The sequence below is a fragment of the Epinephelus moara genome, chromosome 9 (genome assembly GCF_006386435.1).
Source record: "Epinephelus moara isolate mb chromosome 9, YSFRI_EMoa_1.0, whole genome shotgun sequence".
Lineage (NCBI taxonomy): Eukaryota > Metazoa > Chordata > Actinopteri > Perciformes > Serranidae > Epinephelus > Epinephelus moara.
The window spans coordinates 1,041,791-1,065,504 of record NC_065514.1 but is presented as its reverse complement, the minus strand read 5'-3'; the positions used below and the strand labels follow the sequence as shown (position 1 = coordinate 1,065,504).

Here is a 23,714-nt window from a genome sequence, read left to right as displayed (position 1 = left end):
GCCCCACATACATCGCTTCAACACGTGGAGATCCAACACTTGACAGGCCTTACCTTTATGCATTATGGTACCAGTTCCCATGGCGATGCATGATCCAATCAGTTGGCAGAAATATGTTTCATCCACACCATAAACTTATACAAGTGTTGATGGGATCTGAAACCAGTGTTTAAGCACAGATGGTAATCAGCACACCGTGACCATTGATTGGTTGTTTACTTCTCCTTCCTACAGCCCCGGAGGTGCTTCTGTATCTCCACGGGTGACAGATTAGGTTCCCCATTGTCACAACAAGTACACACACACACACGCACACACAAAGCACACCTTGGCTGAGGAGCTCTCACTTACGCCTGACTGGCCAGCTTTGGAGGCTGAGCTGACTGAATGGCTGACTGATGTGTGAAGGAGGGAGGAGAGGGGAGGTTGGTGTATGTGGCTTTAGTGTGCTCAGGGTTAAATGAAGGCTTAGGCCACATAACGCCTTATTCCCACTGCACGACTCGAACTAACTCGACTCACTTTAGGTATCAGGTCCTTTTCTGTATTTTGTTTTCCAGTGCAGACAACACCCTGTCTGTAAAGGCTGGATTCTCAGCAACCAAACAGAGGAATATCGGCACTTTGTTAACTGTATGCCATCATTTTGTGGGCTGCCATTTTATAAAAGCTTCGCACATGAATTTAAAAAATTGTAATCACTATTGACTTGAGCTTGTCTATTTAAGAATGGCAGCTTTGTGCAGGATGACACGCAGCTGACTGTTCTCTCTGACCAGTCAGTGGCCTGAAGTGTTTTACCTCCACCTTCTGGTATCGCTCAGCTTGCTGGTAACCTCGACTGAGTTGGTACCAGTAGCAGTACCAGGTACTATCCACAACTTTTGCTGATTGAAAACCAAAAACAAATGTGTCGTTTGAGCCGTGCCGTGTCGTACCAAGCAGTGGAAATGCAGCTTTAGTGTTCAGTGTTGCACACAGCCTGAAGGTCTCCTCAGGCTGAACTCTGCAGGGAGCTGAGATTCTGCTCTTTCACAGGCGTGAACGTCCTGGCCTTGTTTTCAACCCCCCTCCCTGTTTTTCCCCTCCTCACGGAGACATCATCCTTACTTAATCCTATAGAGACAGCTTAAGTCAACTACCTCGGGCTTAATTGGGAGTGAAGTGTTAAACCTCGGTTTCCAGGCGAGTGTATTCAGAGTATCAGTGGGTCGTAAAAAGTCTGATTAAAGCACTGAATGTAGTTTCTTCATAAACAGGACCTTTAACATGTATTCTTAATTTAACTTACAAATATCTTTTCTCGTGTCTGTCATACACAGTTATGTTGTTAATACAGTGTTTTCATATCTGATTGCAGCCTGTTAGACACCTATAAACTAAAGTTGCAAATACTCGTATTTCTGCGAGATAAAGCAGCTCAGAGGTGTAGAATTTTAGCACAGACTAAGTTCTGTAATCCATAATTTGATTGGATCCATCACCCTTATTCACGTCTTCTTTTCAGGAGTGTTGAATGTGATTACTCATATCTGTACGGTAGCCTTTTTGTAGCTGGAGCCAGCAGCTGTTGAGCTTAGCTTAGCACAGGGATGTCCAAAGTCTGGCCAATGGCTCACAGCTTGTCTTGGCCACGTAATACTGCTCAATTAAGCCAGCTCACGTTGCATTTTTTTGCCGTTCACTTCATGATGGCAAGTCTATGATACAGTTTGTGGACATGCACCAAGTAGGAACTAAGCAGGTGGAACTATAAGCGGACGGTAAACAAGCAAACAAACAGTTGTCTAGCAGTAGACGTTTCCAGCTAGGTAGCATACATGGCCACAGCAAAGAAATGTAAAGTCAGCGAGGGCCTCCGCCATCAGGAGCGGAGAAAAGTTTAATACTTTTTTGCTGATAATGTGATGCTGTTCTGTTTTTTAAAACGACCCATATGAAGCGATAAGCAGCTGCCCCCAGTGTCCGAAATTAACTTTTTGACTCACTGTCCAAAGGGGCAAGTAGCATTAAAAAATCCATCAGCCAGGTACATTTTTACTGGCCAAAATAATAAATTGCCTTTTTGGGTCACATATATGTTTGTTTTAGTAAATTTCATTAAGGTAATATGGTATGAGGTTGAATACACACTTAAAGAAGAGGCCAGAGCAAAATTTGCCCATGGCTGTTATTCTGAAAGGTGAGAACAGGAAGAGAGAAGCTGTAATGCGCAGTCATTGACAATGTGGGAGACAAAGAGTTTGTCATTTTAATTCAGACTACAGAGCCTCTGTGTTATTATTTTGTTACTGTCATAATTATAGGTGTAACTCATAACCCTCAGCTGCACATTAGCATTGCGACATGGCGATATGGTAAACAGTGCCGCAAAACTAGGAGCGCTCGAGGTGATCAGCCCACGGCACCATTAATACGCATGTAAAAACACATTTGTAATGTATGTGTGTGTTTGTGAAGCTCTGACATTGACAGCAGAGGAGCTGCAGAGCAGTGCGCCCCTAAATTAAACCAAAACATGCTACAGACACAGCACAGGTTTTTTATTATATGACTATTTTGTACAAACATTTACGGTCGTCCTCTGATTCACTCGCCAAATGGATAATCTACCCGCTTTTGGCGCTTGGCAGGTATTAAATTCGACCCTGCTAACCCCCTCCAAAAAGTATGGACACCCCAGGCTTAGCATAAAGACTGGAAACATGGAAACAGTTAGCCTAGCTGTCTGTCCAGAGGTTACAAAATGTGCCTGTCAGCACCTCTAAAGATCATATTGTTTGTTAAATCTGTAGGAAAACAAAATGTAAAATCAAAAAGTTATGGTTGCCGAACCATTTCTTGGCCAGGTTGGCTGTTCTCCCCTGCTTCTAGTCTTTATGCTAAGCTAAGCTAAGCTAAGCTAACTATCTTCCTCCAGCTTCATATTTAATGCATAAACATGAGAGTGGTATCAATCTCCTTGTATCACTCCTGGCAAGAAAGTAAATATTTCCCAAAATGTTGAAGTAATTATATCATGAGGATCTGTTGTTGTATGCTGCTGGATTTATAGTAAATCATTGGAGGTCACATCGTCCCTGCTGGTTTTTCAGCAGTGGAAATATAAAGCTCTTAAAAGTCTAAAATGTAGCTTGCAGATTCGCTGGTATTCTGCTGGGAGTGAAGGAGTTAAGTTTGGTTGCTATGCAGTGCACAGAGCTGTATTATGCAAGCTGTGAAGCGCAGACACACAGAGAGGAAGTGCATTACAGAATGCTGAGCTCAGGGCTTTGGCTCGCCGCCAAGCGTACACTCCTGCATGTGCACACACACACTCAGCTGAGGGCATACCGATTTTTCCAGCAGCACAGCGATCCTCCTCCTCCTCCTCCTCCTCCTCCTCCTCCTCCTCGAGTCACTCTCTCTGTTTCTGTTACGTCAGTAGTTCAGCTGTGGGCCAGGCATGACTGGGGCAGGGCTGCGTAACGGAGAGCACCATGCTTTTCTGTGTGTGTGTGTGTGTGTGTGTGTGTGTGTGGTTGTTTAAAAGACAGGATGTGGATTTTGTGTGAACTGTCATCCAGAGTGTGTGTTTGTGTGCATCTGCTCAGCAGGAAAATCACCTTGCTGGTTTTTTTTCTTTTTTCTTTTTTGTCTGTAGTTTGACTCTCAGATATTGTTTTGTACGGCTCTTTGTGTTTTCGCCCAGCTCCGTATCACACGCGCGCTCCACCACATACACAAACACCTACTCTGTTTACAACGGTCTTCCACCCAGCAGGGGTGATATGTGTCAGCTCTGTGGTGTGTGTCACAAGTATGAGAACATTTTTGCAAAGTGGAAATCGGATCTCACAGCTAATGTTCCAGAGTAAATAACAGCTAGTATTTTGTGCACCTGTTTATTTTTGCTCGTGTATCATCCTCACTGTTAACTCTTTACTTCTTGGCATGTGCATATTCTGAATTTGCACCTACTGTTACTTTTTGTTTTTACGATTCCTATCACTAACTGCCTTCTTTTTGTGTGTATTTTGATTTTGCACCTCAGTGTATACTGTGACACTTACCATCTCCCTGTTTTTTGTGTTTTTTGGTGATCTTTTATTTTGTTCATTTTCACTCTTTCCTACTTTGTTCTGCAACTGCTGCACACCAGTTTCCCTCTGGATAGAAACAGCTTTATCTTATCGTATGTTTTGAACCGTTTGTCAGATTTGCGTAACACAACAAAATGTAAACTCCGTTGTTGCACCATTTCAGCTGCATTATCGCCACTGCAAACGTTTTATTATGATCTTGTGCAATGTTCTGACAGCTGTTATCATACATAGGAAAACATACAGCTCTGGAAATATGTGGCTCTACAGATAGTGTTTTCAAATCTGTGTTCATCACAGGTTTTCATTCAAATGGAAAATGACACTCGCCTGGTCATGTGTGGAAGATCCTCCTCTTCAAACCAGAAAGCATCTGCGTTTATTTTCCTGTCAGAGAGACTGATACTTGAGCTTCGAGAAAGCTGAGTTCAAGAAGTTTAAGGTCAAATCCACATGGAGCCCTGCTTCTCCGTTTATGTTTGCATTCCCTCAAACACACATAGAGACCTATAGGAGAGGCTCCCGGTACAATAGCAGGTCTCTCTGTCTGTGGAGAAACGATCCTGACAGAGGGCGGAGGTGTGCAGGGGAAGGAAAGCACTGATGTGTTGTGGAAGGGAAATGAAAAGGAAATGAGAATATTTGGGAGAGCTTTAAGCTCGCCTCCCTCCCTCGCCTTTCACTCATCTGTCTCTCTTTAACTTCTTTTCACCAGATGAAAGTTTGGTTGAACCACGATTTTTAGGGAATATCTGGTTTGAATTTTCTTTCAGGGGGAAATTTCTCACAGAATCAGTAAAATGTAGAAAAGTACTTCATGTGCAAGTTTTAATTTTTTGGTATTTAAAGTTTGAAATGCAGCTTCATTCATAATGTTGATATTTGACTTCTAAATTTGAATTTCGGGCTCTTTTTTTTGCACGTCTCATCATTCTGTTTAAACCTGGTATTTGTGCAAAGTTGCAGACAAAGATTAGGCTCCACCAATACTATTAGTATTTTACTATTTGTAGAATAATATTCCAGTGGTGGCTACATATGATTATTTCCAACTTGTGTGATACAATCATTTCCAGCGTTATGAAGTCCGAAAGTTAAAATCTTTTGTAAAAATATAGAGGTCATTATTTTTGAAAATTCACAACATGTTTTTAATCTAAAGAAATATTCAGACGTTTAGCCTTTGAAAATTATTTCACTGCATCAAAAAACTGTTCCCCGCACACTAATGGAGTCATGCCTGTATTAACTGGGTGGTCTGATAGCACTATAAATTACATTTATTCATTAAAGAACGTTTATGTAGGTGGTGGAGACCAAAAATAGAGCTAAAAGAGGGAGAATATTGGTCAGGAGGAAAAAACAAAATTGAGCCAATATCGATTCAAAAAGTGAAAATGTGTGTGTGTGTGTGTTCACAACTTGTTTCTGCTGCCCCCCTAGAGGCTAAAAAATCTTGTTCAAGGTTTACATATGTTCTTATTCCTTTTTTCAAAACAGACTCCATGCTTAATAACTTCAGATGATTAACTGTAAATATGTTCTGTGTTTCTCTGCAGGGTTTCACCTCAGCGGCACAGTAAGGGAACCTGCCACGTCCTCAGAGCCCGAGCTGGTCTGCAACGTGAGCGTCAGCTTCGACCGCTGCAAAATCACTGCGGTAACATGCAGCTGTGGCAACAAGGACATATTCTACTGCGCCCACGTCGTGGCGCTCTCGCTGTATCGGGTACGGAAGCCCGAGCAGGTCAAACTGCGCCTGCCCATCTCAGAGACGCTATTCCAAATGAACAGAGATCAGCTGCAGAAGTTTGTTCAGTACCTGATCACGGTGCACCACACAGAGGTGCTGCCGACGGCACAGAAACTGGCTGATGAAATACTGTCGCAGAACTCTGAGATCAACCAGGTTCACGGTGAGTGAAGGGGTGGGAGTAATGGTGGTCACATGTGATGTCAGAGGAAGAACAGGATGAACTTCGTCCTTTAACATGATGCAGCACACACACAACGTAAAGCAAATGTGGGTTCTTGTGTTAGATTTCCTCCATCTTGCACCAGTGGTGGTCCAGCTGGAGGCTGATGTCCTCAGAGACGACTCAGGAAAAACAAGCTGTTTAGGGAGAACAGGAGGAAAACACTTTGATCACAAACACACACACACACACACACACACACACACACACACACACACACACACACACACACTTAAATCAGGTCAGGTTTGACTTGAGCACGTTGCAGGAAAGTTTGTGAGGAGACTTGTTATGTTATCTGTTGTTATGTGCGTCACAGAAACATTCATGGTGTCCACAGGGGTGTTTTTGGACATGACGGGTCGTACCACCTCTCAGCATGAGATGGGTGTGCCTCTACACATGGGCTGCTCCCGTATTTCAAACTGGGCCAACATGGCAGCTCGTGTGGAAATTTTCTCTTACATTACAAAATAGTTCACAGAAATGTTTGTTTGAGATGAGAAATAAGCCATGCAGTTGCTGAATCTGTCTCCATTTTGATCGACAACTTTTTATCTAAATGTTTTTTGGGAGTTTCCAGAGGCTGCGAGTTGCACCAGACATCCCTGATTTGCATAAAGTAACCTAGATTAAACTTAATGCAAATGAGAAGCGGATGCCTCATCTCTGGAAACCCAACACAGCACAACCAGAGTTTATGTCTTGGCTGCTTACTTAGACAGTGAATGAGAATTGGGAAAATGACGGATCCTGTGGACATGAAGTGTAGAATATAAAGGGCGACAGATTCATCTGTTTGGCTGACTAATCAGCGCAGATAGGACTTTATATAAACTATTGTTAATGGCGGAACAGGGCTTTGATAGTGGCCGATAGCTGTAACCTCCACTTGTCACATGGGTACGGCTGTAAGTTTTGTAGTATTTGTTATTACATGTCAGTTCATTTCATGGTGTGTATCTTTAGTAGCAGTCGCTGCGTATGTGTCCACAAATTTTTGTCTAATAACTTAAGATCCAGACGTTCAGGAGGTCCTTACCATGAGCTGAAATATCCACAGAGGTCTCTTCCTCTCCAATACAGGTGATTTACACAAGTAAAAACACTGCATAAAACAGTTTCACTTAAAAACGGGTGTGTTTTTGCCACTCTTGTTGCAGAGGGGCTGCTAACTACGGTGGCTGACTTGAATATAACTATCTAGAGCCCGTGTTTGGTTTGTCTGTTCTGGGCTTCCATAGAAACATAATAAATAGACAGGCTGAATGGCAGAATTTACATTAGTGCATGTATCATGTGTAGATATTTCACAGTTGGTTTATTCAGATATTACACATGAATGATGACTGATGGTCCATAGTTTTCTGGAAGCAGTGCTGGTTGTACAGTCTGACAGCAGCAGGAAGGAAGGAGTTGCAGTATCTGTCCTTCAAACACTGCAGGTGGAGCAGCCTGTCACTGACGGAGCTGCCCAGTGCTGTCAGAGTGTCCTGCAGGGGGTGGGACATGTTGTCCATAACGTATGATAGCTTGGCTATCATTCTCCTTTCTCCACCGCCTCCACTAGGTCAAGGGAACATCCTAGGACAGAGCTGGCCTTAGAAGGGGCCGTGCACATCTGCGTAGTAACCGCCTGGAAAACACGAGGTCGAAGTCGGGCACTGGGCGCTACTCTTGTAATTTTCTGTGCCAGCTTTCAAGAGCGCAGAGGCAGGTTGCGTCTGGGGTTGCTAAGCAACCTTAAGAAGCAACCAATCATAGCCTGTTTACCTGAAATCCTGAGTGCAGAGCTGATCTTCTTCCAGGCGCTGTTGTGTGTCGGCCAGTCGTCCGTGGGACAGATGTAAAGCTCTCGTAGCTCTGCACTAAAATGATCAACTTCCTCTCCATATTTATCAGACTGAAATTTACTGATGAAGGGAAAGATATATGTCAGCTGTGATTGGTTGTTCCTTGTCACATGACAGTTGACCTCAGTTTATCTCAAGGTGCAAACATCATGCCCTGAAAAATAGGTGCTTGGGAACGCATGCACGCCACAATGGTGCTGCTCTGGTGTTTGAAAACACCTGCTCCGCGTCTACATTAAAACCATGAATTTGAGTGTGCAAAAAAAAAAAAAGGCATGTGTACAGATGCTAAATGCTTTTGTAAAGGTTTCTGTTTACATGAACCTCACATGTTTAGTGTTGTGTTTTTATAAACTGCGGCAGAATACGTGTTTGTGTTTTATGGCACACTCAGTTACTTCTGGATGTAGTTGATTACATAATAAATGGCACTATTTTGGGATGTGTTTTGAAGTAGAGTGTAACTTTGTGTTACAGTACATGTAATTCACCATTCCAGTTTGTTTACATGTCCACAGTTTTGTTATAAAACCATAACTGACCCCAGTGACATGTGTTCAGTAGTTTAATGACTGTAAACATGTAAATATCACGTCTGTCTGAGGGAGATTTGATCTGCAGGTACCTGGTGTGTGTACACTTTAGACTGCAGTTCAGATGTACTCTGTTCACTTTAATGTACATGTTGCAGATAGTTGAACCTACTTAGCTGTTGAGTCTCATGGATTTAAGCGTCCCCAGTGACACATGTTACGTGTTGTCGGCTGGTTAAAGTTGCAGATTTTGCAGTTTATAGTATTGATCAGTGTTTAAGCTTAACCAGCACTGCATTAATGCAGAAGATGTGTGCTGATGCAGGCACATCCATGTCTGCCCCTCCCTGAATGACACTGATTTTTATTTAATGTAGCCAGTGCTGGAAAGTTACTAAGTACATTTACTCAAGTACTGTACTGATATACAAATTTGAGGTACTTGTACTTGAGTATAAAGTGTAATTACTTTGTGACCTGTTTTAAAACTTAAAGTCTGTCGATGAAAGCATGGAGAGCAGTAGAATTTGAAGTGGAGTAAATTGAGGATTTTAAGCAGTAAACTTCTGTAACCATTTGAGGGGCTGTTATTTTGAAGAATCCAGCTCTGTTACCATCAGGGAGCTGTCATTTTGAAAATTAAGCATTGTCTGTGCTCCCCTTGTTAACTAATTTTACCATTTGGGGGCTTTTATTTTGAAAATACAATCTTGTCAAGCCCTCACAGCAAGCTTCTGTTACCATATGGGGGCTTTTACTTTGAAAAATAAGCCTTGTCCAGCCCATACACTAATCTTTTGTCACCACTGGGGGCTTTCATTTTCAAAATATAGCCAGGGCCAGCTCTCACAGTAAACATTTAAAATTATTTCTAGACTGTGGTATTGTTACTTTAATATGAATAAAATATCTTCCACCACTGAATGAAGTAAACTGATGAATAAAAGTCAGTATTAGTCTAATGACATTAAGCTCTCGTAGTGAGTCCCTGACTGATTTCCTCTGTTGGGTTCAGGAGCTCCAGATCCGACGGCGGGCGCCAGCGTGGACGATGAGAACTGCTGGCATCTGGACGAGGAGCAGGTTCAGGAACAGGTCAAGCTCTTCCTCTCCCAGGGCGGGTACCATGGCTCGGGGAAACAGCTCAACTTACTGTTCAGCAAGGTAACACAATCATTTCCAACACACACCATCATACCGCGCTGCGCCGTGGCAGCTGAGCGGCAGCGTTTACCCACAATGCACCTTGACGTGTCTGCAGGTGAGAGAGATGCTGAAGATGAGGGACTCCAACGGAGCTCGTATGTTAACGCTGATCACAGAGCAGTTCATGGGCGACCCCAGACTGGCGCTGTGGAGGCAACAGGGGACCACCATGACTGACAAGTACAGGCAGCTGTGGGACGAACTAGGTAACACACACACACACACACACACACACACACACACACACACACACACACACGGAGGTTCAGCAGCATATTTGGTGACTGCAAACCGCACATTTACTCAAGTACTGCACTGAAGTACTATTTTAAGGTACTTATACTTGACTATTTCCATCTAATGCTACTTTATACTTTTACTCTACACGTCACAGTGACGCAGACCTCCTGTCTGTCTCTGTAAGCTGAAACCATTTCCCTCAGTGGAAACAAAGCTTTGATTTACTTTAATTTCACAGATAAGAAACAATAAATTGTGAAGACAATAAAGCCTCCACTAAAATAGCATTTTAAATCTTGTGTGTGATTTATCCTGGCTTCATATGAGCAGAGGAAATCTCTGCTAGCCGCTAGGCTAATTAATGAAACGTAAAATGCCATAGGCTTGTGCTAATAACGTTAGCATGTTGTATTTGTGGGGAAAATGTGTCCAGATAAAGACGAGTGTTTGTCTGTGAATGCTGCGAGTTATAGTGAAGCTGATTTGTGTACTTGTGTTTGAAACTGTCTCTATTAAGCCATGTTTAATGTGTGTTTAATGTGTGTTTAGAATCAACTAAACTTTACAGCACTTCACAGAAACTCCACCGCCAGCTAGTATTTGGAGGTGTAACTGCAGAGTGACACAGACACACCACCACACAAGTATTAGTGCTCACAACGGCGTATGCCACATGCGTAAATGCATCGAGTTGCTGCCACATGATTGGCTCATTAGCTATTATAATTATATAACAGGCAGTTGAACTAGTGTACCTAATAAAGTGGCTATTGAGTGTTTATATATTTCCTGGTGTTTCATAGATGAGATCGTACCTGTGCAGCAGCAGCACCTTGGCTCACTGTCACAGGATCAAACCGTCAGTCTGCAGCTGAAGAAACGACTTCTGTTTATTTGTTTGTGATTTAAAGTTAAAAAAAAATCCCCTCAAAATAAGTCAGGCTTCACTTTAAACCCAAACTGTGATGCAACCTGTAAAAGGCGACAGCCTGCAGGTTACACTGCTCCTCTCTCCCCCTGTTGTTGTTTTCCGTCACCCCTCCACCTCCTCCTTCTCCCTCTGCTGTTGTAGAATCTTGCTCTGCATTTCATCACTCACGTCTGACTTCATTTTCTCGCCTGTGTTTTCCCTCCTCGTTGTTGTCCTTGAAGCAGCCCTAACAAAGAGACGGAGGATAAAGCCTCTCTCCTCCTGTCCCCTCCCCCCATCCTCTGCCTCCCTCCTGCTTTCACCTCCCCCTTCCCGTCCCTTCCCCTCACCTCTCCTCCTCTGTCCTCCCTTTTTTTTTCCCACTTCACTTCCTTTCTTTTCTCCTCCTGCTTCATTTTGTCATCTGTCATCCTTTATTTCATCCCTTAACATGTTCATTGTTCCCTCCCTCAGTGTCTTCATGTGTTTTCCAATCTGTGTCCAGCGTCTTCATGTTTTTACAACAATACCATTCTCTCTGCTCACGTCTGCACGCTGCTTTACAGATTGATTCAATGTTTAAGTCGTTTATTAAGCAAAAATAACAAATAATCTCTGGTCACAGCTTCTTAAATGAGACAGTTAGCTGCTTTCCTTTGTTTTATATCACGGCACGTGCACCAAGCGCCTCTGTAAATAAGATTTTGTTCTTTAAGACTCACCTGGGTATGGTGAAATAGAAATAAATTCATAAATACTGTAAAAATAGGAGATTTTATGACATAACATTGGACATAATGTTGATTTTTCACTATATGGTCCACTTACTGATAATGAAAATGATGGTTAGCTGCAGCAGTACGTCTTTATTTGTGTACCGAACTGATTTGCAGACCAATATAATGTCCTGTAACCTGTCATACCTTATTAATACTAGCTTTTTACTTGGCTTTACACATGTATATATTATATATGACGTGTTTTGCATCACTGAGACTATTGTTGGGATCGTGCCTTTGCGGTCGCTGCTCCAAAACTCTCGAAAAGCCGTCCACTCTCGATTAAATCCTCCCCCTCCATCGACACTTTAAAGACAAATCTTAAAACGTACGTTTTCAGTGGCCTTCGGTTGTTTGTGGGGTTTTATATTTTAGTATTTTATCATCTTTACATGTATGTAATTGTTCTTATTGGTGTTATTCTGTTGCTATATATTTGTGTATCATTCTTTTATCTCGTACGGTACTCCTTAGTAGTTTAAATAATAAGACTAATAACCACATTTCCACCTCAGAAGTAATATTTTATTCACATTCAGCACCTGCGGTAAATCATTAAAGTACTCATAGTTTTATTTTTGATGAGCAGGAGGTTGTTTTCCGTCTTTGTTTCTTTCCTGTGAATGATCAGAAAAACTACAGAGCGTTTAATCTAGTCGAGTTTTCTGTGTCACCTGAAAGCGAGGTGATAAATTAGCAGATTTATTAATTAATTGACTAAAATGCCAAACAGTTTACGGTGCCAGCCTCTCAAACGTGAAAACTTGGAGCCGTTCCTTCTGTCACGTTCTACTGAACTGAATATATTTGTGTCCTGGGCCAAACAAGGAAACAGCGGTGGAATATTTTTAGTTTTTGTCTGGTAGTTTTTAGACCAAGTGATTAATCAAGAATGGAAAATAACTGTTAGATGCTCAGATTAGCTCTGGATAATTAAACTTTGCAGCTTCAGCTTTATTATAAGGAGGTGATAATGAAGCCGAGGGACGAGTCTGGTTGTTTGTGTGTTTGCTGCAAAATTTGGAGTAATTTTTTTAAACAATCTATTTTAAATGTGAACAGTAACATTTCAACAAAGAAAATAATATCCCAACCCTGGCAATAAAATAAAATAAATAAATAAATAATAAAAGTACATAAATAAATAAAGGAAATAATAACGTGAAATTACAGCAAAATATGTATCGCTCCTTTATCCTGCAGTACAAGCGGTAATCATTAAAGTGTGTGTTGTGTCTCTGCCTGTGTGTGTGTGTGCGTGTGCAGGAGCCCTGTGGATGTGCATTGTGCTGAACCCCCACTACAAACCCGAGCAGAAGGGCTTCTGGCTTCGACAGCTTCGCAGGTGGAACAGCGTGGACGTCTGCCCCTTGGAGGACGGTAACCATGGCAGCGAGCTGACCAATCTGACCAACGCTCTGCCCCAGGGCCCTCCTGGTAACCCAGGTGAGATGACACCCGAAGACGAGACAACGACTTCGCGTCCCCTTTTCTTTTTTAGATTTCCAAATCCTCTCCTTCATCATGTGTGAAGGCTTCTTTCTTTTCTCTCCTGCAGCATCTCCTCCTCCTCCTCCTCCTCCTCTGTATTAACACTGTTAAGTCTCCTTTCTCCCCCCTCCCCCCTCTCTTTTAATCAAGTCTCCTTCCTTCAATCTCTGTGCCTGCGAGCCTTATTACCTTTTTAGTGTGGCTAATAGAATGAGCCTAATAACACAGTTGAGGTCCTGCAGCCTTTTTCCACCAATTCAGGGAAAATACAGACACACGAACGTTTCTATCAGGTGGTAATAAAAATGTTTCGAATGAGAAGACAGGCGTGGTTATTACTGCCGCTGTTTTGTCTATAATGGTCCTGCATTTGTTGCCTTATCGACTTTTTTTTAATCCTGCTATAACAGGATTTTCAAAGTCTGACACTGGGGCCCTCGTCAGACTGACTGGAGACAACAAATCAAGTTAATATTAAATAATTTTGTCACTCCTGTTATTATTACTTTTTGCCGTACGTTTATTTCTAATTTTCAGAACCACAGGCTGTGTAATTAGGGGATGTAAAAAGGATGTAGGAAGGGTTGCGATGTGAGCCTAATTTTTTAGCCTATATTTGTTTGCATTTTGCAAATTGGCACCAATAAGAGTGTGACGAATTGGCTATTAGCACCTCCTGTTTGCAGTGTACCCATGGACAGGCCTCACTGGGTCATTGTGATACTGATGAAAACTTTAAAAAGGTGATGATTCTCAGGCAGGTTCTGGACCAATAAGAAGCGTCTGTATTCTATGACTTTTGATTTGATTTATAGACTCTTATTCATGATGGACATTACAGATAATTATATAGTTGGGAATCTAAACGTATATATATCATGTTTCTGTGTTTATGTTTGACTACATTTTTATTTGAGAAGGAGCATGACTGCAGCAGTGGTCTAAGGCTCCTTTCAGACCTAGAGTGGTCTCCTTTGGTCTGAATCAGGGACTCATGTTGTTCCAAAGTTGTATAATTGCCTAGAGTTGGTTCGTGTTCTCACGGCAGCATTTACAAGAGGACCAGATCAAATGCCTTGTGTGAGAAAGCTGCTCTTGATTGGTCAGAATTTCCATGTGGGAAAAATCCAGGAAGTAAAGCAAACGTTGAAGAAGAGTACACTTGCAAGATAAATGTGACACTTTCTAATGTCACAATGGAGGGACAACTACGCAGGTTGATTTTAGCGCTGCTCATCGTGGACTATATTGCTGTCATTGTTCATTTTAGTCAAACCATACAGTTTGAAAACGAGGCGCGGCTCCAACTAGAAAACAATGTTTTGATGCATTGGATGTGCTGAATGTGCATATTAAGGCAGTACAGGAGGAGGTGCACATTAATAATCCTCCAGGACTGTAACATGCTCATGTTTAACCCAAACAATGTGTCATGTGACTGCAGTTGCTTCACATCCAGGTCAGAACACCTTCTCACCACAAACCAACCGCACTAGTTTGTAACCGGACTGAGACCACCTCTTCAAGAAGGTCTCGGTCCGGTTGTTTTGGTGCACACCTGAGTGTGATTGCTGTGTTCACACCTGCCCAAACGAACCGCACTGGGGGGGCAAAGGAACTTGAGTTTGATTGAACTGAACCAAACGGGGCAGGTGTGAAAGCACCCTGAGAGTTTTAAGTACTTAAATAGCCTTCATGTGTCTCACAGTCACAGCTGCTGCTGACCATGATGTTAAGCTAGCCAGTGGGTCAGACAACAGTGATTAATTTCCCAGCATGCACCTTTCCCTGCCTTACAGTTTGATAACCTGACGTCCTGTATTCGCCTCTCACAGATTCCCTCACTCGGCCTCACCGGACGGTGTTCACGCGAGCGATCGAGGCCTGCGACCTGCACTGGCAGGACCCCCACCTGCAGCACATCATCACCGAGGACCACTACACCAACTACTGTTACCATGACAACCTCGACAGCTCCCTCTTCGACACCCGAGGGTGGCCCCTGTGGCACGGTGAGAGAGTGGGGACATGTGATTTGGAGGGAATTTAATGATAAGAAACAACTTAAGGTAGACTTCAAAATATCTTCTCTCGTTCCTCTTCTCCTGCAGAGCACGTCCCGACTGCGTGTGCTCGAGTAGACGCACTGAGATCACACGGTTACCCCAAGGAAGCACTCAGGCTCGCCATCGCAATAGTGAACACGCTGCGGAGGCAACAGCAGAAACAGCTGGAGTTCTTCCGCACTCACAAGAAAGGTGGGTTTGTTTTGATGCTTCGTACTTTGCCAGTTTCTGTTGTTAATATCTGGTTCATAAAACATTAAAAGGTTTATGTTAAATATGAGTCTTTTTGTATTCAAAGCTTTTGTACTTGTTGTACTGGAACTGTTTTTAATATTCAGTATCAACATGTATTGATAAGTCAATATTTCTGATAACACTAGTCTGTTCTGGTTTTCCATCATTCTTTAACCCATGTGAACATAAAACAGGTATTAAGTTACATTCTACGTCTTAAACTGAATTTGGTTTCCACTGTAGAAACCCTGATTGTTACTGTGACCAGTATAAATGATCTGTGTGTGTGTTTGTTTCTGCAGAGCTGCTTCATAAAGGAATAACATCAGTGACCAACCTGGAGGGTTGGGTGGGTCACCCTCTGGACCCCATCGGCACTCTGTTCACCACCCTGATGGAGACGGGGCGGGGCAGCGAGGACGGAGCCGCCGCCCTTCTCGACTTCTCAGGTACATACACAGATACACGATAGTGGAAGAAGTTCTCAGGTCCTTTTATTAAAGTGAAAGTACTGGCTTCTGAGCCCCTTCTGTGCAGAGTTTACATGTTCTTCCTGTGTCAGCGTGGGTTTCCTCCAGGTGCTCCAGCTTCCTCCCACAGTCCAAAGACATGCAGGTTAATTGGTGACTCTAAATTGTCCGTAGGTGTGAATGTGAGTGTGAATGGTTGTCTGTCTCTATGTGTCAGCCCTGTGACAGTACAGTAAATATCATTTGGTCTTTGAATAAAAGGTTGTGTTGTTACTGTGCTAACTGGCTAGCTAGCGTCTTGAATCCGTCCTGTCGGTCTTCCAGTTTCCCTTTTTTGAATGACGATTACAGACGACTGCCGCCTGCTGCTATGGAGAGTTATTTCCTCTCACACAGGTGGAGAACAGACGTGCTGGTCGGCTGTAGTCTTTACGGTGTGTTCAAGTACAATTTTCAGTTGTGTACACAGGCGACGTGAGGTGACGCAACAGTCGACAATCATCACCACAAGTTCTTTGATGTCGGTTTGGTGTGTCTGAACTTTTTTGAGTCACAAGCCGGATTCATTGTCAACCATGTCTTGTATTTTATCTCTTTGTGTGTTTTATATGAAAAAAGTGAAGTATAATGTTGAATATTGTGCAGCAGACGTATGAAGTACCAGAAAATGGCAACACTTAGGTAAAATACCTCAGAGTGGCACTTCAGTACTGTAGTTGAGTAAATGTACTTCAGTACAGAACACACACATTTTCCTCTGTGTGTGTGTGTGTGTCAAACATTTACACTGCAGTGATTGCGTCTTCCTGTCAGAGCTGCAGCCCTCAGGTTGCAATCAGCAGTGATGACACAGACGTGCTGATTGGCCCGCAGTCATCCTCCAATAACAGCTCATGAATAAGAAATGCAGCAGGAAAAACACTCCAATTAAAATGCATTAATTATGCAGCGAGCTCAGCGAGACCAATTTCCAACACACTGCAGCCAGAGAGGACGGTGACGTTACACTTTGTTTCTCCTCCAAATGTGCTGAAGTGATGAAGACGCTGCACCGAAGAAGTTGTAAAAGTTTTCAATTAAGACCTCCAGCTATTTATACATCTATATATGTGTGTGTGTGTGTGTGTGTATTCATTAGGGACTGCTAACCCTCCTGGGATGAACAGTGAGGTCTGCCAAGACATCATTAAGCCATTAAAACACATGATTACCGTCCCCAGGAGGATACACTCTCTGAAAAGAACACCAGAATGAACAAATAGATCAATAGATTTATCAATACTCAGCTCGGTCCACGGCTCAAAGAGAACATCTTTCCTCCTGAAGTCATCTCTCACCCCTCCTCCCTCTGCCTCCCCCTCAGGCTCACCAGGTTCAGGCAGGAGGACGGAGCACCCTGTGTGCCCGGCGCAGCGTTTCCTGGAGGAGGGAGAGTCGTTTGTGTCGCTGGCCGTGGAGACGGCTCTGATTGGTTTAGGGCAGCAGAGGGTGATGCCGGACGGCCTGTACGCTCAGGAGAAGGTGTGCCGCAACGAAGAGCAGCTACTGGCCAAGCTTCAAGAAGTTGATTTAGACGACACGCTGGTGAAGATCTTCCGGAAACAAGCCGCTATCCTGTTAGAGGGTGAGTACCACTCAAACATTAAAGTGTTTATGTACAACATGCGTTTGTTAACGATTCTCAAATGTGAGGAAAAAGTGAGAACAAACTACTGCTCCCATCCCCACAGCATTTTAAAATGGTATTATTGTTGATGCCGCTGATGAGCCTTGAAACTACCAGCAACACAGCACAGACTGCACTTTGTTGCTGCACAGTTACTTTTTTCCACAGTCCACTGAGGACAATAACTGCAAGAATCTCCACTGATACTCTGTGCTAACTGGAGATAGTTGCTGATAGCTACCGAGGAAAACAAAAGCTCCATACTTCCTGTTTTGGTTGTGCAATGGTTGACGCACTTCCTTTGTGCTGTAAATCAACCCTCATTTTCCCAGAAGATTGTACACGATGACAGACAGAGTATCATAGTGAAAACAGGGCTCATAGGGAACAAATGTCAATGCTGATGGTGTCATTCTCCTGTAGCCATGACAGTGTGCAGTCAACATGTACTGGACTTTGGTGATTTCTGTTTGAAGATTTAAGTCTTCAACAGGCAACATTTTCTAAGGTTTTATGCCTTTTTTAAACTTACAAAAAAGAAGAAAAAGGTAGAATAACCCAACCTTATTTGAACAATTGACATCTTTTGAGATTAAATATTCAGCTCATTGATTAACTGAATTATTGCCTTAAAGGTCCAGTGTGTAAGATTTAAGGGGAATTTAGTGGCGTCTAGCAGTGAGGACTGCAGATTGCAACCAGCTGAAACTTCTCCTGGTAAGAATTCCTTCAGTGTTCATTGTTCAGGAGGTTTTTACCAGGAGCTAAATTATCCTCAGAGGTCTCTTCTTCTCCAAAACAAAAAGACCAGGTTATTAAAACTGGTAAAAACACTTAATAAAGCAGTTTAACGTTACGAATCAGTGTTTCTCCAACGTTGTTTGGCATGTTGAAGACACCTTTTTTCTCCGATAACTGAAGGTCCAGGGGTTGGTTCCACAAATACCTTTAGTTTTTTCCCCTGTGACACTTGTGTGACGCTTAATTTTTCCTTAGCTGAGGGACTTACTTAAAGATGTTGCAGGGAATCCCTTACATCANTTGTCTGAATTTAACATCAGGAAATTGGTGTTCATCCAAGTTTTTATGTCTTTAAGGCAGTTATGGAGTTTCCTCATCATCATTTCATTTCCTTAGTTAAGGATACATCTTCTGTGTGGACTGTTTGTTTGAACTTGTGCTTGTGATACCTAAGGTCTTTTGTGTGATATTTTTAAGGGATTTTTTAAACGAATAAGCCCAAGAGGAACATTTTAAGGAAGTGCTAATGAGAAAACAACAGGGTGTTGTGTTTTTTATTTTAAGGAAGCCCTGACTTGGACGTTAAGGGAAATCTTAAGGTGTGTTGTGCAACCAGCCCTAGATGTTAAGCAGGTTTTTACTGGGAGCTGGATTATCTGCAAAGAAATCTTCTTCTCCAAAATGTACCAGTGATTTAAACCAGTAAAATCACAGAAAAAAAGCTGTTTCACGTCTGTGTTTTCCCAACATTCTTTTCGTGGAGGGGCTGCTGACTATGGTCCCCAACACGAAACATCTATCTCTATCTAGAGCCAGTGTTTGGTTTGTCTGTTCTGGGCTACTGTAGAAATATGGTGGTGCAACATGGTGATCTCTGTAGACGAGGACCTGCTCCCTATGTAGATATAAACGTCTCATTCTGAGGTACCAAAAACACAACAGCTCTTATTTTCAGGTGATTTTACACTAAAGAAAACATACATATTACATCATATACCATTTCTGTCAGCATATCCCCCTAGATCCTACACACTGGACCTTATAAAGAAAAACGATGACACTAATGTTTTTGCTGCACTGGCTAAAAATGCTTCCACCATCATCTTTTCCTGGAATCTCTCAACCTGAAAACTTCTTGTGAAATCTTGTAATGTCTCTTGATGCTGTATGCGTGTTGTTCTCACATGAAGTTTCAGGAAGTCCCTGCTCTGATGCCAAGACAGAAGTCTCTGTAGGTTTGTGACTAACAAAGTGATCATCATTCTGAACCACAGCTGAGTCTTTCTGCTCTGATCAGTCTGAGTTTAAATCAGCTGGGTATCAAACATGTTGACATGTCAGGCTGGGAAATAATCTGATACACGAGGACGCTGTTTGGCCCGTCATATGTGCACCATCTCTGTCTTCACACTGACTCTGTACACTGAACTGTATGTGTTTGTCTCTTCCAGCTGGTCCTTACAGTGGTCTGGGGGAGTTACTCTACAGAGAGAGCGTCCCCATGCACACTTTTGCCAAGTATCTCTTCACCTCCCTGCTACCTCATGACGCCGAATTGGCGTACAAAATTGCACTGAGGGCCATGCGGTGAGTAGAAACACTTTCTCTTTTTAAGCTGTTGACCTTGTGACATTAATCTAGTGATAATGAATGATGACTTTATTTATACTGCACCTTTCAAAACAACGTTACAGAGTGGAAAACAAATAATGGAATTAGATTAAAACATAAAACACAATAAAATAATTAATCATTTCAGTAATTACAACAAATACCCTCAGATAAGAAGTTTGGCTGCCTGAGATCCTCTGAACTCTAGGCCTATATTTTATCTCCAAGTGCACGTCACACACTGAGCGAGCCGCCTGTTAATGACGCTGTGGGCTAATGGGCATGTAGCTACTTCCATGTTTCAGATGATACGTCATGTTTGTAGTCGACCAATGAAGATGAGTTTACATATCACCTTGGGTTCGTCCTTCACCTTCTCAAAATGATCCCACACTTTGGATTTCCTGCCCGACAGGAAGAGCTCAGCATTTTTGAATGAGAAAAATGAAACAGTGAAAAAAAGACGTGTTCACAAATGTCTCCAGCTTAGTGTGGACTAAAGCCCCATTTACACTGCCTCATTAAGTTTAATTTCGTCATCCGCTTTGCCGCTCGGTATAAAAGGTACAGTCAGTGATTTGGGTGACAGAGTTGTCTCACCTTTTAGCCGGCATCGGAGGTAGCAACAGCGGCGAAACGATGCCTGTATAAACAGGACAGGATCATTTTGCGACGTGTTATGCATGCGACACACTGCAGGAGGTTTAAAAAGCAGCTGATAGCAGTTAGCAGCTAACTCAAAGAAGAAAAACAGCAGCTGAAAATGTCCACAAATTGGGAAAACAATGAGGTCTGGAAGCTCCTTACCCTCCGAGCAAAGGGCGAGATCAGCCGTCATATAACAGGGACCTTAAATGGTATTATTGACATGTTAAGCCATTGTTCAAATTTATTTATTTATAGTTTATGAAGTGCTGCAAATGGGTATGTTATATGTCTCACTAGGGGCTGACTCGAGGTTCATATGCTTCCACGATGCTGGTATGCCGTCTAAAATCACCCACTGGAGCAGGATGATGCCACTGTTGTTTGGTTCTGTGTAAAGATGCAAAGGAGGGATAAATAAGGGACTGTGTAGCTCTATAGCGCCACCTCTGTGTAAAAGGGGCTGTATTCTAAGTGTTGAGAGGAGGAACAGAAATAAAGAGGGAGTGAAGCGAGGAGTTTCTGCCCTGAATTGGACCAAACCTTTAAATGTAACTCTGCTCCTCTGCCTCCGTTAAGTCTCCTCTGGTCTGTGTGTGAGTGAGTGTGATGGATACAGAGACGGAGCGGAGCGGCAGATTTAGGAGCTATCTGGGGCGCCGTTTAATGACAAAACCTCCTTTTGCTGGAATATTCACTAAATAATTCAGCGCAGCTGAAAACGAGTTTTATAAAAATGTGTGAATAATAAATACATGCTGTTGGTTTCCTCCCTGACCGCCACGGGTGTTACGAAACTTTATATCCTCTCGCCCAAATTAAACCCCTTTGATTTTTATGATATGTAAATCTTTATGTTTTTTTAATTCCAGGCTTGAATTACAATGAAGGAATATTAGAGAACAGAAACGTGGTCTCACAGCAGCTGTTACAGGGTCTAACTGGAGTGTGTTTGTGGGAAAATTAAGCTGTTATTTTTAAACGTATTCTCAGTGATCACGTCCCGAGGTGAAGATCCACCTCAGTTTATATTTGAAGGGAAACTATTGATGATTCTGTGAGAGGAACATGTGATAAATTCTTCATGAAATGTTCCTCACATCAGTTCTTGAGTGCTGACGTCTAATAAAGTTTTATTTTCACCTCTCTGTGTTCTCAGGTTGCCGGTCCTGGAGTCCACGGCCCCCTCCGGTGACTTGTCTCGGCCTCACCATATAGTGTCAGTGGTGCCCAACCGCCTTCCCCGCTGGTTCACTCTCAGCCACATAGAGACCCAACAGTGTGAACTGGCCTCCACCATGCTCACTGCTGCTAAAGGTACACACACACACACACACACACAACTGTTCTCAAGCCCAGGAAGGATGTTTTTGACAGTACATTTTTGGTACAAGTGACTTTTTTAAATGGCTTCTGATTTTTTCTGACTGTCCATTTTGAGTTGATGAGATTTCTGGCTAAAATAAGATTGTTGTTTGCTGCATGTCTGACAGTTATGACTCAAACTCCACAAAAAGGATCAAACAGCCTCGTGCATGCACTCCCCATCTAATTAACTGGTGTAAAACGTCTCATGACAGACACTTACAAAAAAGGTTATAGCCAATGTTGCTGCCTACAGCAGGCAAGAGCTTTTTAAATGAAATGAAAGACTCTTTAATACCTTATTTTAATGAAACTGACGAGATAAAATAGGTTGTTGACCTGATGATGTGTTGGAGGTCATAAAATAGCTGTTTAACATAAAACACCTGCAGCTCTTTTCAGCTCACCGTGACTTGTGTTGACCCATTTTCATTGAGGAATATCACCTCTCAAAGTGTCTATACCAGAAGTGACAAAAGCTTTTCATTTCCAGAGGCTGCTTCACAATAAAAGCCTTTGCATCAGCAGTAACTTATCACAGCTCTGATAGGTCTGATATTTGGAAGTACAAACACGAGCGTAGGAGTTAAACTAAACTACACTAAGTACTCTTCAAGTTCTTTGTGTCATACGTATATAAAAGAAAAGAGCCATGTAAATAAAATGAGAATATAAGACAAAGATATGAGTTCAGCAGTTAAAAAATAAAATACTGTGGTAGACAGATGTGCAGTAATGGTAAAAGGTATAAACTATAATGTAAACAGGTTGTGCAGTAATGTAGGAAATGTATATACATAATAAAAACAGGTTGTAGTCTGTACACTGTCACCCCAGTTGTTATATTCCTAAATGCTACAGTCCTGTCATGTGAAAATAAACCAGCTGTGTTTGAGTAAAAGAAGAATTTCAAGCCAACACTGGAAGGTGTGAATGACTTCTCTGTCCCTGTTTGTTGTGTTGTGTTACCAGGCGATGCTCGTAAGCTTGAAACAGTGTTAGAGTCCATCCAGAAGAACATCCACTCCTCATCCCACATCTTCAAACTGGCCCAGGATGCCTTCAAAATTGCCACTCTCATGGACAGCCTGCCAGACATCACGCTGCTCAAAGTCTCCCTGGAGCTGGGTCTTCAGGTAGACAACACACACACACACAGTAACACACATTAACACAAATAATATCACGCAGATTCAGAACTAATGTCGTGTTTCTTACAGGTGATGAGAATGACACTGTCTACCTTGAACTGGCGGAGGAGAGAGATGGTGCGATGGCTGGTGACTTGTGCTACTGAAGCTGGTGAGTTTGTTTTTCTAATGAAAAGTAATTCACCGTCATATGAACCTTAACATGGTGACAGTGGCAGATACACAGCTAGAAGTTATTTTTGAACAACTGTCATAATATTACGTTATTAAAAAGCCATATAAAACTCAAATAGTAGTTCGCATCTCATGAGAAGTCACTTTAGTATGTGATAATTTAAAAAAAAAAGCCACAGTACTGTGTGTCGTCAAAAATGTTGTAAAAATGTCATAGTACAGTATGCTTCCTAAAAAAAAGTCATAGTATAGTATGTTTCATACAAATGTCATTAAAAAAGTCATAGTATAGTATGCTATATAAAATGTCGTGAAAAAGTCATAGTGAAGTATGTTGTAAAAAAAATCGTCAAAAAAGTCATAGTATAATATGCTACATAAAAATGTCATGAAAAAAATCATAGTATAGTATGTCGTCCAAAAGTCATGAAAAAAAGTCAGTATAGTATGCTATATAAAATGTCGTGAAAAAGTCATAGTGAAGTATGTTGTAAAAAAAATCGTCAAAAAAGTCATAGTAT

General features: G+C 42.2%; 2 protein-coding genes across 2 annotated transcripts in view; one reads left to right on the top strand and one right to left on the bottom strand.

Annotated features, from left to right (window-relative positions):
- cops4 (COP9 constitutive photomorphogenic homolog subunit 4 (Arabidopsis)) overlaps positions 1–23,714 on the bottom strand; it is a 520,559-nt gene that overhangs the window by 213,042 nt on the left and 283,803 nt on the right. The gene's annotated exons all lie outside the window — the stretch shown is intronic.
- Positions 1–23,714, top strand: part of zswim6 (zinc finger, SWIM-type containing 6) — a 59,589-nt gene that overhangs the window by 30,521 nt on the left and 5,354 nt on the right. Inside the window, exons 2-13 of the mRNA XM_050053435.1 lie at positions 5,642–5,998; positions 9,460–9,608; positions 9,706–9,856; positions 12,846–13,025; positions 14,906–15,082; positions 15,182–15,328; positions 15,673–15,819; positions 17,204–17,464; positions 19,699–19,834; positions 21,663–21,820; positions 22,841–23,004; positions 23,089–23,170. Of these exons, the coding sequence (XP_049909392.1) occupies positions 5,642–5,998; positions 9,460–9,608; positions 9,706–9,856; positions 12,846–13,025; positions 14,906–15,082; positions 15,182–15,328; positions 15,673–15,819; positions 17,204–17,464; positions 19,699–19,834; positions 21,663–21,820; positions 22,841–23,004; positions 23,089–23,170 (2,109 nt within the window). The remainder of the gene's footprint in view (positions 1–5,641; positions 5,999–9,459; positions 9,609–9,705; positions 9,857–12,845; positions 13,026–14,905; positions 15,083–15,181; positions 15,329–15,672; positions 15,820–17,203; positions 17,465–19,698; positions 19,835–21,662; positions 21,821–22,840; positions 23,005–23,088; positions 23,171–23,714) is intronic.